At 37.0% G+C, this 15,473-nt stretch overlaps 1 protein-coding gene across 1 annotated transcript; it reads right to left on the bottom strand.

The window, feature by feature from the left end:
- Positions 1-14,369: 14,369 nt before the first annotated feature.
- Positions 14,370-14,945, bottom strand: LOC142165865 (uncharacterized). The gene is made up of 2 exons (XM_075224245.1): positions 14,801-14,945; positions 14,370-14,758 (listed from the first exon to the last, which is right to left on the bottom strand). The coding sequence occupies exons 1-2, from the start codon at positions 14,943-14,945 to the stop codon at positions 14,370-14,372; spliced, it is 534 nt and encodes a 177-aa protein (XP_075080346.1).
- Between the last annotated feature and the right edge of the window lie 528 nt (positions 14,946-15,473).

The raw sequence follows: 15,473 nt of genomic DNA, 5'->3' as shown, positions 1-15,473 counted from the left end.
TGCAGCTTGTGCTCAATTAGGTTCATTAAAAGTAGGAACTTCTATACATGGCTACATGTTGATGCAAAGAATTGCCATAGAGACTCCTGCCCAAAATTCACTTGTCACCATGTATTCAAAGTGTGGCTATTTGAAGCAAGCACTTGTTGTTTTCGATATGATAAAAAGCAGAGATGTGGTTTCCTGGAATGCAATTGTTGCCGGGAATGCTCAGAATGGGCATTTAGCAATGGCCTTGCATCTGTTTAATGAAATGAGGATAGACCATCAAAGACCTGATTCAATTACATTTAGGCACGACTTTAGTTGATATGTACTGCAAATGTGGTGACCTGGACAATGCGAGTTTCCAGAACAACCACAAGTTAAACCTCATCACAACACCGGAATTGAACTATGCTGCTTGAATTTCCAGAAAGTTGAGAAATTACACAACACCAGATACATGAACTGAACGATGCGAAATAGTTGAGAAATTACACAACACATGAAGTGAACACAAATGCTACTGAGAAATTACAATACAATGCATATTACAACCATTTTCATCCAACCATTACAATACAATGCATCTAAATTATACAACTAAAATAACTATAAGCAATTACAACCATAAACAATTACAATCATATTTTCAAGTCTTCCCTCAAAACATAAAACTAACCACAAATCCAATAATGAAACCCAAAAATATAAGAAACAATTTTTCCACCCTGTTTCTAAGTCTTTCTTTAAGAAGAGCATCCTTTTTCCTTTTCAATTTGTTGATGACAATAATAGCTCTTGATGACAATAATAGCTCTTGTTGATGACACCTGAAAAAGCGTCTTACGGAATTCATTTCAGTCCGCGATGTGAGATGGAGTGCAGCAACTCCACATCCACACACCCTTCGATGACTATTTGAAAACTCGAATATTCCGACATTTAAATCCGCCCGTTGTTCCTGAAAAATTAAAGGAGTGATGGCCTGTTGTTCCTGAAGGAAGAAGATGAATGGCCTGTTGTTAAAGATGGAAGAAGATGGACGGCCGAAGAAGAAGATTTAAGGAAGAAGATGACTGACGGAAGAGGGAAAGGGGTGGGGAAGTTTGTTCAGGGCTGGGCGATACAGTATAGCTGAAGCATATGTTTTGGTTCTTTTAGAATTAGGGTAGGTCGGTTGTTTTTAGGTCGGGTTTGGTATCAGTAAATTAAAAAAAGAAAAGAAAATATGGTTTCCGTCTAATAATGACAAATTTGCACAACTATTGGATGGTTTGGACATATTTGGGCCAAACTAATAACGACAGGCATATTTGTCCTATTTCGCATAGTTCACATGCATATTTGGAGCTTTTCTGTATAATATATGGTCCAAAACTATGAGACCTACAAAATTTTCCAAAAAATTGCCCGATCCTATGACCTTCATCAAAATCCAAAATTTTCAACCCCAACAATGCCTAAGGATTAGATATGAGATTACCGAAGAAAATATTGAATGGAATTGCTTTCTTCGACAGTTAGTGGCACAATAAGTGGCATGTCCCCTCCAGGATTAGGCATAGGGGTTAACTTTAATTGTAGTCATTTTAAGCATATCACAGCCTCTTTAGCCAATTGATTCACTACTATATTAGGTGCCTTCACAATCTTGTTAGTCAAAATTAAAAAATGTGCATGATTTTCTAATCATAACCTTATATGGCTAGAAAAGCATACACATTTTACAAATTTAACTGACAAAATTGTGTAGGTACCTAATGTTGTGGTAAACGAGTTGGTTAAAGAAGTGGATACTTGCTTGAAACGGCTCCAATCAAAGATACCCCTACTCCAAATCCTATCGAGGGGCATGCCATTTAATGCGCCTCTAACTGATGATTCCACACTAACTTTCTATATGTTCGTATCTCTGCACTTTCTTAGTTTGTGTAAATACATTTTTAAAGAGAAAAAAAAGTTTACCTACATAGAAGATACGGAAAATGGCCATACATGTCCGTCTACTAGCTAAAATAAGTCATATGTGTCCCCCATTATACTATTCAATTAAAAAAAGTCCCCACCATTTGTGCCCAAAAATTAAAATGTCCCTCCGCTATCTACTTCTATGTTTAAACTAAAAATATCCACGTGTCAGTCTTTTATTGGATGAACTAAACCCACCCCTTAGTTTTTAATTGACCCACCGACCCGACTTATTTTATCCGACCCACCCGATCTTTTAATTAAAAAGATCCCAAACACATCGGTCTCTCATTCCCTTCATTCAACCAATGAGACCAAATTAGGGTTCTTCAAGAAAGAGTCCAAGAGGAAAAGGACTACTCCAATTTCTTTCATTATCAGTTATTTGATCTTATTAGGCTGTAAATATTGTCCAAAAATTTGGCATGTCAGAAAATAGTTCTTCATCCAAGAGGAAGTGCCAATGTGGGGAATTTGCTAACCACTTCACTTCAACTACTCTTTTTAACCCTGAACGGAGATTCTAGAAGTGTCCAAAACCAGAAGTAAATGATTATTATTAAATCTTGTGGTGTTTAAATTTTTTTATAATTTAACTAATTGTTTCCCTTTGATTTGTATTTTGGTGTTACATGATGCTTCATGTGGTTATTCGGAATGGTCAGATGATCCTATTCCCGATAGAGTGCTCGTTGTAATCAACAGTTTAAGGTCTCATTTGGATGCGGCAAATGTTAAAATCAGTACTTTGAAGTCGTCGTTGTACAATGTTAAAATTGAAAGGGATAAATTGAAGGAGAAAATGGCCGTGAAGGCAAGAAACCATATTCAAGTGACTAAATTGGAAGAGAAAATCCTCAAGATGAAGATTTTCATTATCATTTTATGTAACCTTTTTGTTGGAATTTTAGCTGCTAGAGTAATGAATTGAAGCTGATTATGATAACTGATGTATTTGGTAGGGAATGTTACTTTTTTTTTTGATGTTTTGTAATTCCAAAAATTATGCAGGCTCATATATCATATGAGTTCTCTCTTGTTTAGACTACTTCAAATCTTGTAACCTTGATGTTTTAAGTTGAAGTTTAAGTTCTAATGTTAATTGCTCTTGTTGGTTCTACTATAGATTTAAGTTGAAGTTTAAATTGCTACATGTTTAAGTTGAAGTTTTAAGCTGCTCTTGATATTTTAAGTTGAAGTTTTAGTTGATCCATATCAGTTGGTTGTTCATATAGTAAGTCTCAAACTGCAAATTCAACAAACTGCAGATTCAATAATTGCTCAAACTGCAGATACTGTAGATTCAACAAACTCTGCACATAGTTCACATGAAATAAACTCCGCAAATTCAACATACTGCACATACTGCATATTCAACATTAGTTGCAAAATAAGCAGATTCAATATAATGAATATACTGCAAATTAACTGCAAAACTACAGATTCAAAACCGAAATAATAAATTTAGCTAGTAACTGCATATTTCATTACACAAAATAAATTTAGATTTGTAGAGACACAGATGCCATATTATACCCCCCCAAACTGGCACAAACAAGGGGATAATATGACATCCAACCCTAACTTTTAGAAAAAAGTGTTAACAATTAATATAATAGGAAATGTACTGTCACATGACAGTAATTACAACCCAACAAACTATACAAAGACGACCTATTTAGTTCTATTACAATAGACTTCAGTTGCTTCCCCTTCTTGGCTTCAACTTATTCACTTTCTTTTTTGCTTTGCATCTCCAGCTGACTTTCAGTTACAATACTTTTGTCCCTTCCATTTGAGGCCTGATGATTTGAAAGGAAGTGATGATGAAGACTAACACCATCTGTATCACCAGTGAAGGAAATTACCCTTACACTTGAAGTTTGAGGTGGTTTTTGACTTTGCAGAAGTCTTGTTTTAGATTTTGACACAATTGTTGGCCTTATAACTATATCTAGATCAAGTTTAGAGAGGTCAAAGTCAGTGAATGGACTTCTTAGATTGATTGTGCACAGATGGTGTAAGCATGAATACAAATTTGAGTCTTGAACACTCGACTAACTTGTTTGCCAAGATTGGGGTGATGTTAGGTGTATTTCTTCTTCTGATTGTTGCCTCACACTATCATCTTCATCAACCAGATGTCTTGCATTTTTCCTTTCCCTTTTTGCCATGGGCGACTATTGTTAACAAGTAAAAACAATTAGATGAAGTAAATTTTAGTATTGTTAACAAGTAAAATAAGTTAGATAAAGTAAATGTTACCTTCTCAGAACCCCTTGCATTATGATTTGCCTTTTCATAGTTGGTGCAAGTCATTACTCTCCCTTTTCTTGAAGCTGCCCATTCACCTTGCCTTTTGATTGCCTCATCTTTTTGTTTGGTTCTCTTGATTTTAGGCCTCCCAGCCATCTTGACTAACTCAGCTGGTTCCATTGCTTGTGATGGATCTACCTTCTAGAATTTTTTACCCCTTATGGCTGCAACTTGTACTTGTAGGCAATCAGATATGCTTCTTTGTTGTACCACCATTGATTTCATTCATAGGCTACAACTTTTTGTATTGCAGGGATTTAATTGCATGTGGGCATGAGATTCCAGTAAGATCCCATCCCCTACATGTGCATTTATTTTACCACCATATTTACAATGTGCTTATCTATCCCTTTCCTGATTTCATAACCATTGTCACCATTGCACTCCACATAACAAGAAGAGTTAGCTATCTTCAAGTACTCATTGTATAGCTTCAAACTATGTGGACTGAAATCATTTGCCTATGACCTCACAACTTTCTCCCTTTCCCTCAACTGGTTCATTAACTTTATCCTTATCTCCTCAAGCATTTTAATAATTGGCTTTTACCTTGCTTCAACCATCCATGCATTCATAGATTCAATGAAGTTATTCTCCACTTTTTGGTTCTTGCACATAGTATCAAAATAGGCTCTACACCAAGCCTGATGACGATACTTTAACAATGATTCAACAGCTTCCTTACTCAGTTCACCAATACTCTTCAAATGGTCCTTGAAATCTTCCTCATAAGAGCTCCAAATACTCCACCATAGCAACTTCTTGAACTCATCTGTCCTCCATATTTTGCACAAGTTCGACTCTTTGTGCTTCACACAAAATCTATGGTGTGAATCAGGTAGCACATTCTGTATTGACTCAATTAATCCCCACACGATAAAAGTGAATTGTTAGATTGAGTGCCCGTATAGATTACTATAGAACTTGGTTCTTTACCGTGTTCCTTAAGCGTAAAGTAAACAAGCAATAAAATGAACACAACGATTTTTACGTGGAAAATTACCCGGCTCAAAAGGTGAAAAAAACCATGACCTACCACGTAGGATTTTCCAACTCCACTAGAACAATGAGCCAAAATGTATCAATTACAAGACTGTATCAAATACTCTCCAGTACTCCTACTACTCCTATTTGATTCATAATTTACTCTTACTTGTAAATCAAAACACTCACTCCAACTCACTAATTGTTTGTGACACTTGATTACAACTCAATTTCCTAAAATACATTCACTAGATTGACTCAGGAAGAATACAAGGCAAGTACTCAACACAAGTAAACACTTTATGATTCTTTAGTTGATGTGTAAAAGTATAGTTCATAAATCCAAAGTCGATCCTATTTAAAACACAACTTGAGATCTTCTAGGAGTTCTATTCATAGTCAGCTTCCTCTTTGATTGGACTCCTACTGTTCCATGGATTCCACAAGCTTTGGAACTTTAGTCTCTGACTGAATTATCCATACCTTCTTGAGCAATGACCCTTATCTCTTATCGTAGCCATCTTTCACCAAACTTGGACCTGGGTAACTTTGAGATAAAGTTACTGTCTTGTACAAGCATACAAATATCTCTTATAAGGAGCCGATTCTTTCTCTTGAGGAGCTGGTTCTTCAGAACAATTAAGCAGCTACGATGAGGACCTGGTTCTTTGCACATTTAGTCGTACTTTGTTAATCATCAAAACTTTAATACACAACAAGTTTCCCCTTTTTGATGATGACAAGCTTTATATATAGCAAAACCATAACAGAACTAGATAATCATATCAAAGAACCAGATAGTCACAACAAGTACGATTGATAAATATGTATGTTCACAACACTTTCCAACCTTATCTTCCCCCTTTTGGCATCATCGAAAACACAAAAAAATATTAGACATTAAGAATAGACAATGTAAGATTCAAGGCCAAACAGGCTACAACACAAGCTTAAGAAAGAGAAAATAAACTAAGTTGATGATCCAATATAGTACAAAGCAGTAAAACAAAGAATTATGAGACAATAAGTAGTGTCAAAAGAAACCCAGAGCCTTGTCTTCATCATTAGAACAAAATAAACTAAGCATACTGCAAACTACTCAGACTAAGACAAAAAGAATAAAAGATAAGGCATCACTGGAATAACAAAAGAGCTAAGTATACTAGGAAGGAACATGTTCATGGGTGAGAAGAAAATGGGGTCAAGGCTTTCACTAGTGTGGCAATCTATTGAGCATGAGCCTCCCCGTCTCTTCTGATATCTTCCCTGAGTTGCTTTGTTTCCATTCTCAGCTCATTATTTTCTTCACGAAGCATGGCATTCTCTTCAACAACCAACTCCAACCTCTTGCTAAGTTCTGCAACCCTACTACTCCCAAGGAGAATAGTAGATCCTGTGGGTCCTCTAGCCTTGATCTCCTCATATCCACACTACTTGAGGTTAACAACATCCGAAACGTCATTGTGGTTTCCAAACTTAAACTCAGGTAAGGCAATGTTGAGCTTGTCAAATAACTCAATCAACATAAAACCATATGGCATATCATGCTTGGGTTTGGAAGTATCTGCAGCTCTTTCCATTTGCTGAATCATTAGGCTAGGAAGATTGATAGGTCTACCAGTGTCAAGCAACTCCATCACAACCATGTCCAACAGAGTAGCTTCATGCCTTTTTTTAGATCTCTGAAGAATGCACGAGTTTACAAAATGAAACAAAAACTTGTGGAAGGGAGTCATATCAGTCTTGTACACTTTCCGTGGAGTATCTAGTTTAAAATTTTGGGAGAACTTCCTGGTGACCATAATGCCAATATCAACATCATTTTCTATGGCTGGCCACTTGTTCTTCAAGTAATTGTCAAATCCCAAAGAGGAGATATTTAGAAGCATCCCTAGCTCCTCAACATCAAACTCCATGTCCAAGCCCCTACCTTACTCTTGACTACCTTCCCATTAAATGTGAAATTTGCATAGAGCTCCACCACAACAGGAACACATACTAGGGGAAAAGTTTGACAAACATGTGCTTCCACCCCTATAGCTCAAGTTTTTCAACCAGTTGAGCCATCCCTTTCTCATTAGTGTTCGCAAGAATCTTCCAATTTAGCACTTTTCTCTTTCTGAACTCTCTGAGTCGATCAACTGCAGCTGACACATTCTTTCTTATGTTACCCCTACCGGTCCTTATAGAAGAGATAGCAGGTTTGGTGACTTTGGCACCTCTTTGGTGTAGCAGACTTTGCTAGCAAGGCAAAGTCAGATTCATCTTCTACATCCATATCAATAATAGGTTCCACAATTGAAGCCTTATTCTTTGGCTTCTTTATACTTCTGGACTCCTTGATGATTTGAGAATCAACAACCTATCTTTTACTCCTTGTGAGAGGAGTTCTGGAAGGAGGAACCACTCCTTTCCTTGTTGAGACTGCTAACTTTGTAGCTTTCACAGGGGTCTTCCTGGATTTTTTCCCTACCTCAGATAGTGGCACATCATCTTCATCACTGCTAACTTCTTCATCTCTAGTTAAAGGAGTAAACAAAGACCTAGGTTCTTGAGCCTTTGTCTCTTCACCTATTTCTTCTAAAGGGGCTATGACAGTGTTTCCAATTGTCATGGAACCTTCAGATTCCTCATTTACATTCCGCTCTTCTTCCTCACTCTCTTTATCACCTCCTTCACTCTTACTTACCTTTGCTTGATCCTCACCTTCAATTTTTGAAACCTCCTCTTTTTTACTATGATTTTCTTCTTCTGCAGGATCATTAACCTGTTCACCTGTCTTATCCTCTGTATCACTGTCCTTCTCATCTCCAGATGCTCCCTCATTCTCACTCTTTTCTTCTTCATTGGCTATATTTTGAGCATCATGTTTCTGATGACTGTTCACAGCTTCTTCTTCTTTTTCACCCCCATCATCTTCCTCATCCTCAGTCCAACTAAGGGAAAGACCATCAAAAGCCTCATTTTTCATAGGTTCATTACTTTCCCCCCTCAACCACATGCTTCACAGTCGTCATGTCTAACTCCTTCCCCAAATCCCCTGCACCCTTTTCTACAGTGAATTTCTCCACTTATGGCTTCTTACTCATGGGTGGGAGAGTATTTAGGGGTGCATAATCTATAGCAGACAACAAAACCTCTAATTTGGAAGGAGGATGTTGTACCTGATCAGTAGTAACTTTCGCCGATTCCCCCTAAACCACAAATTCCAGGGCTACAATGTCACCCTGCATAGCAGCATTAGACACTTTCTTGATAGATTTTCTTGGAGTGTCTTTGACCTCTATTGACTTAGAGGTATTTTTCGTAGGAAGCTCAGGTGCATGGGTAGTTGTTTTTAGAGGAGGGGATACAGTGGAAGTGGGAATGATGGGAACAACATGAATAGTAGGAACATGGGATGATGATGTAGGTATAGTGGAGGATATCAAAGGAGAAGAAGTAAGTATGGGTATGGGTTCTCTTAATGGCTGGGCATTTTTCTTCGATTTGGGCTTCAAAATTTTGGGTTTTGCTTCAGCCTTGGTTGCTGATTTAGCTTTAGAAGGTGTTTGACTGGCTTTAGGCATGGTGATCAGATGAGAGATTCGAAAAAAGAGAAAGAGAGAATTAGTTTTTGATAATTGCTTTTAATTCTTGCTTAGGGTTTGAGAAAAATAGTGATGTTAGAGAAGCTGATCATAAGAGCCTTTTAAAAGAGTTACTCCTGATTTGACTGGAAGAGATATGGTGATCGAATTTGAGTTCTAATGGGACTCTTATAATGGTTACTTTGACTTGTAGGATTTCAGGAGTAATCGATCTCGAATTGCACTGTGATTCCCCCTTACTTTTTGATAGAAGACAATTAGAAGTGATGCCAGCACAATTAAAAGTCTGAGCATAGCAATACTTTTAGAATATAAAGTCCTAGTGACTTAAGACAGTATGGCACGTACCTAAGTTAAAGAACCAGCTACTTAGCAACTCCTTGTTTGTTTCTGCAATAAAGCTTCATCACTTCATATTAGTATCATGCAACACAGTTATCAGCCAGATTTTCAAAGAAAGTGTGTGAGCTTAATACAAGCACAAAGCTGAATCAAACATATTTTACTTAATTATCTACATCTTATTGTGCCTTTTCTAACCAATCACTGGGATTCAACTTAGTGGGATGAGTTGATTAGACCTAGTTCTAGTCTATTTCTTTCAAACTAATCCCTACTAAGAGCTTTAGTAAAAATATCAGCAATTTGATCTTCAATTTTACAAAAGTTAATTGAAATATTCCCCTTTTCAATATTGTCTCTGAGAAAGTGATGTCTAATGTCAATGTGCTTGGTTCTCTTGTGCTGACATGGATTTTTAGCAATATTTATGGTACTGGTGTTATCACAAAAAATGCGAACACAATCAATAAATATACCATAGTCCCTTAACTATTGTCTTATCCATAGCAACTGAGCACAACAGGATGCTGCTGCCATATATTCAGCCTCAGCTGTAAATAAGGCCACTGAGTTTTTCTTCTTGGTTCCGCAAGATACCGGACAAGAACCTAGAAAATGAGCTATTCCTGAAGTGCTTTTCCTATCAACATGAAAGCCTGGATAGTCAGCATCAACCTAACCAACTAGATCAAAACTATGCCCTCTGGGATACCATAGATAGAGGTCAGGAGTACCCTTGAGAATCTTAATATCCTTTTGACAGTCTTTAGGTGGGATTCCTTGGGATTTGCCTAAAATCTTGCACATAATCCCACACTAAACACTATATTAGGCCTGTTTGCTGTGAGGTACAACAATGACCCAATCGTTCCTCTATATAATTTTTGTTCCACACTTTTCCCTTTTCATCAAGGTCCAGCTTTATTGCAGTTGCAATGGGTATGTCAATGGACTTAGAGGAATCCATGTTGAACTTCTTTAGTAGGTCTTTGATATATTTCTCCGGATGTGTCATGGTTCCAGTAGGTGTTTGCTTGATTTGCAGTCTCAGAAAGAAGTTCAATTTACCCATTATACTCATCTCATACTCATTTCCCATCATCTTAGCAAATTCTTTGCACATTACTTCATTGGTAGCCCCAAAGATAATTTTATCCAGATACACTTGCACAATAAGAGTATTTTTCCCTATGGTCCTTAGAAATAGAGTGTTGTCCACATTTCGTCTTACAAAGTTGTTGGCAAAGAGGAATTTTGAGAGCTTTTCATACCAAGATCTTGGAGCATGTTTCAGTCCATAAAGAGCTTTATCCAGTTTGAACACATAGTCAGAAAATTCTTCACTTTTTAATCTAGGAGGTTGTTTGACAAACACTTCCTCCTTCAGGTGACCATTCAAAAAGGCACTATTTACATCCATCTGTTATAAAGTAAACTCCATGTGGCCAGCAAAGGCTATCAACATTCTTATAGCCTCCATCCTAGCTACAAGTGCGAATGTTTCATCATAGTCAATGCCCTCCTCTTGATTGTATCCCTAAACCACTAGTTTGGCCTTGTTCCTTGTGATATTTTCTTGTTTATCCAACTTGTTTCTGAACACCCATCTGGTACCTATGACAGTTCTGTTCTTAGGTTTCTGTACCAGGTGCTAGACCTTACTTCTCTCTAACTGATTTAGCTCCTCTTGCATGGCTATGTTCCAATCTGGATCATTTAGAGCTTCTTTGATGGTCTTAGGTTCAACCTGTGAGAGGAACGCTGTGAGTGCACATAGATTTCTTAGAGAAGACCTGGTTGTACCGCTGCATTTGGATCAGAAATGATATTCTCAAGAGGATATGAATTTTGATGCTTTCATGGTCTGATCTATATACCCAACGGAGATTCACCGGAGGAGTGACCCAAAGGAGCAGGTTCAGTAGGTGTGGCTTCATTAGTATGTTCAATAGTTAGAGTGGTTCTTTCTTCTTCTTGTTTCTCATGGTCACTGTCAATTTCCTTGTGTTTTACATATCCATCTTCATCTGATTCCTTTGTATCTCCATCACCAGTGAATACTATGTCATAATCTTCATCCTGCAAACCTTTCTCAGCCAATTTGTTAGATTCATAAAAAAATAACATGAATATTTTCTACCACACATATAGTTCATTTATTAAAAACCTTATAGGCCTTACTATGTGGAAAGTAACCCAAGAAAATTCCCTCATCACTTATGTCCTCAAACTTACCTAGAGCTTCTTTTCCATTATTATGCGCAAAATATTTGCACCCAAAGTCTCTCAGGTGAGTGATGTTGGGTTTTCTTCCTCGAAGTAACTCATAGGGAGTTTTCTCAATAATGAGTTTGACCATGCATCTATTTAGCAGGTAGCAGGCAATATTGATCGCCTCAACCCAAAAATTCTTCGGCAGTCCACTAGTAATCAACATGGTCCTCCCATGTCTTCTAAGGATCTATTTTTTTCTTTCTATAATCCCATTTTGTTGTGGAGTTCTAGATGTAGAGAAATTATGGTAAATGCCATGTGAGCCACAGAACTCGAGAAATTTTTAATTTTCAAATTCAGTTCCCTGGTCAGTTCTTATACTTAAAACATTACATGCTAGCTTTTATTGGATCATTCTGACAAATACACAGGAAACATCAAAGGTTTCATCTTTGGATCCCAAAAACAAAGTCCAGGCATACCTGGAGAAGTCATCAACAATCACAAACACATACATCTTACCTTCTCTGCTCCTTATTGTCATTGGTCCTCATAGGTCCATGTGAAGGAGTTCGAGAGGTTTAGAAGTACTTACAAACCTTTTAGATTTAAAGGATGACCTAACATGGTTTCCCTCTAACACAAGCATCACATACCTTGTCAAAGGTAAACTCAACTTTAGGTAGCCCAAGGACCAAGTCCTTTGCTGCAAACTTGTTGAGTTGAGAGATACTAGCATGCCCAAGTCTTCTATGCCATAGGAGTGGATCATCTTCCATTACACTCAAACATGTGTGCTCACTCTGGGGAAGTGACATAATCTATATCTTGTAGACATTGTTATGTCTCTTGCCCTTTAACACAATTTCATCAGTATCAAGCTTTGTGACAGTGCAAATTTTGGAATTGAATTTTACCTCATTTGTTTTTTCGCACATTTGATAAATGCTAAGAAGATTGTGTTTAATAACTATCACATAATACATATTTTTTCTAGCATGAGAGAGTGACTTGACAACCTTTCCAATACCTGTTATCTGGCCCTTTTTTCCATTTTTAAATGACGCACTCCCTCCTTGGAAGGCTGTCAGTGAGAGAAAGTTTTTCTTTTCTCCAATCATATGTATTGGGAATCCACTGTCTAGATACTAGTCCTGATTATTTCCTCTCACCTTAGCATGGATCAATATTCACAAGTTAGTTTTGGGAACCCAGACAAGCTTGGGACCTTTTTTGTTTGAAAATGGATGAATCAGATCCCTTCTTGCCCAGAAAGGAAGAGGGTTAAAATCTATTTTCTTATTGAACTAAATCCACTTAGTATGGACAGGAGACTTAACCTTTGGCTCCTCTTCCTTCTTCACGTTTTTAGCAATACCAAAGGTGTTTCTAAACTGAGCATGAACTAAAGCAGGACAAGTGTCTCTAAAGTGTCCTACTCTTCCACAATGAGTGCACATGTTATTATCAATAATTCCTACATACTTTGGGTCAAACTTAGAAACATGTTTTCTGTAGCTAATTCCTGATTTATTAGAGCTATAATTTTCATTCAGACAATTCAAGGCATCAAAAGATCTATGCCACTTGCTTAGTCTAGAGAATTCATAATTAGCATTTTCTAGGTTTTTATGCAGGACTTTATTTTTATATTCAGCATCACAAAGATTATCATTAGCAGTTTTTAATTCCTTTTCAAGCTTATCTTACAGATCACTCATTTTTCTTTGCCATGTACATTAGGAGACTTCTCGTTCTTAGGAGTAAGCTCAAGAACCTGGTTCTGAAGGTCTTTGACCTGTTTCTCTAAACTAGCTTTGTCAGATTCAAGCTCTTTAATATCAAGTTTGACACAAGAAAGGTTACTTATTAGTTGATCATTTTCAATACTCATTTTATCCATCTCATTAATTAAGGTCACAATTATGGCCATTAGTTTTTTTTAGACATAAAATGAATATTTTCTTTCAAGTCAGATATGCTTCATCTTCAGTTTCTAAATCACTCATGGCCATAATTCCTATCACTTCTTCCTCTATTTTGGATTATTCAATCTCCATCAAAGCCACTTCGATATTTTCATTTCCAAAGTTAGTTTCAAGGTCCTCCATATATCATGGGCAGATATGTAAGAGGAAACTCTGAGGAGAGTATTTCTAGGCAGGCTTTTGTATAGCAAGTCCTTTGCTTTAGCATTTTCTGAACTAGTTGACGATCTTTCTTATCATATTCCTCTTCTCTTTTGTTGCACATGTTACCTTCACTATACAATTTGGTTAGGAGAATTGGTCCATGACTGACACTTATCCATAGGACAAAGTCAGTAACCTGAAGAAGTATTTCCATACGTAGCTTCTATTCATATTAGTGGTGTTCATCAAACAAAGGAGGTCTTTCAATGTGCATTCCAAGTTGTATTGGGGATTCTCTCTTCATAGCTTTGTGTTCATCGATCACAGAATATAGACTTATAGACTCATCCTCCTTTTATTCCTCTTGATTACTTCCACTGTCCTCATATGCTGCCAAGAGTGCCTTCTTCATTGCTTCAGTAAATCCTTTGCCTAGGATTTTTCCTTTGTTGGAACCCTTTTCTCTCATCTTCTCCCGTTTCTCTTTTTCAGCTCGTTCTTTCCTCCGCTGAATTTCCCACATTGGACAGTCTTTGACTATGTGATCTAGCTTGCTACACTTGTAGCACCCATCATAGTTGGCTTTATCGATCTGCTTGGGCTTACTTCTGGCCTCTTTCTTGGATGCACTTTTGGAATTCTTCATAAACCTCTTGAACTTGGCAAACATTGCTATATCAGGATCATCATAGTTAGATTCATCATCCTCGGACTCTTTAAGAACCAAGGCCTTATCCTTCTTTAGTTCTTCCTTGTGTAGTTCTATCTTTCTCATTTCATGAGTTTTTAAGTTTCTAACCAACTCATCAAGTGAGATTTTATCCAATTCCTTGGCTTCCTAGATTGCAGTGACTTTTGATTCCCATGAAGCTGGAAGGATTCTTAGAACTTTACTAACCAACTCTTCTAAGGTAAACACCTTTCCAAGTGATTTTAGTTCATTGGTTATTATAGTGAACCTAGTCATCATATCTTGGATGGGCTGAGACTTCTTCATGGAGAAAATCCCATAGTTTCTTATGAGTAGCTCAATCCTTGATTTCTTTACTTGGTTTGTTCCTTCATGAGCAGTTTGGAGTGCATCCCATATCTTCTTTGCATTAAACCACACATAAATTCTATTATACTCATCAGGACCAAGTCCACAGATAAGGATTTTCTTAGCCTTTGCATTCTTCTCCATCATTTTGAAATCTACTGCCACAATTTTGGAGTGGTCCTTAGGAACTATTTCATTTTGCGCATTTTGTTAAATAGGAATCAAAGGACCTTGGTTCACTATGGTCCATAGTTGATCGTCTTCGGCTGTTAGGAAGTCTTCCATTCTTGCTTTCCACCAACTATAATATTTTTCATTGAACAAGGGAGGCCTAGTAGTTGATTGTCCTTCATTAATTCCTGGTAGAGCACTCATCTTACTTCCAATATCTCTCTAGGTGTTAGCCGTGTAAATGAGAAAACTCGCTCTGATATCAATTATTAGATTGATTGCCCGTATGAATTACTAAAGAACTTGGTTCTTTACCGTATTTCTTAAGCGCAAAGTAAACATGTAATAAAATGAACAAAATAATTTTTACGTGGAAAATCACCCGACTCAAAAGATGCAAAAACCACAACCTAGCACGTAGGATTTTCAACTCCAACTCCACCAAAATAATGAGCCAAAATGTATCAATTACAAGACTGTAATTAAATACTCTCCAGTACTCCTACTTCTCCTATTTGATTCACAAGTTACTCTAAATTGTAAAGCAAAATACTCACTCCAACTCACTAACTGTTTATGACACTTGATTACAACTCAATTTCCTCAAACACATTCACTAGACTGACTCAGGAAGAATACAAGGCAAGTACTCAACACAGGTAAATACTTTATGACTCTTTAGTTGATGTGTAAAAGGATAATTCAGAAATCCAAAGTCGATCCTATTTAAAA

Source organism: Nicotiana tabacum, chromosome 11, assembly GCF_000715075.1.
Source record: "Nicotiana tabacum cultivar K326 chromosome 11, ASM71507v2, whole genome shotgun sequence".
Classification (NCBI taxonomy): domain Eukaryota; kingdom Viridiplantae; phylum Streptophyta; class Magnoliopsida; order Solanales; family Solanaceae; genus Nicotiana; species Nicotiana tabacum.
The sequence above is the reverse complement of the archived record's forward strand: the minus strand, read 5'-3'. Positions and strand labels throughout refer to the sequence as shown.

Coding starts and splice junctions, on each gene's coding strand:
- LOC142165865 (XM_075224245.1), bottom strand. CDS start 14,945: ATGAGTGCTCTACCAGGAATTAATGAAGGACAATCAACTACTAGGCCT. Junction 14,759..14,800: donor ATGGACCATAGTGAACCAAG/GTCCTTTGATTC, acceptor AAAATGAAATAG/TTCCTAAGGACCACTCCAAA.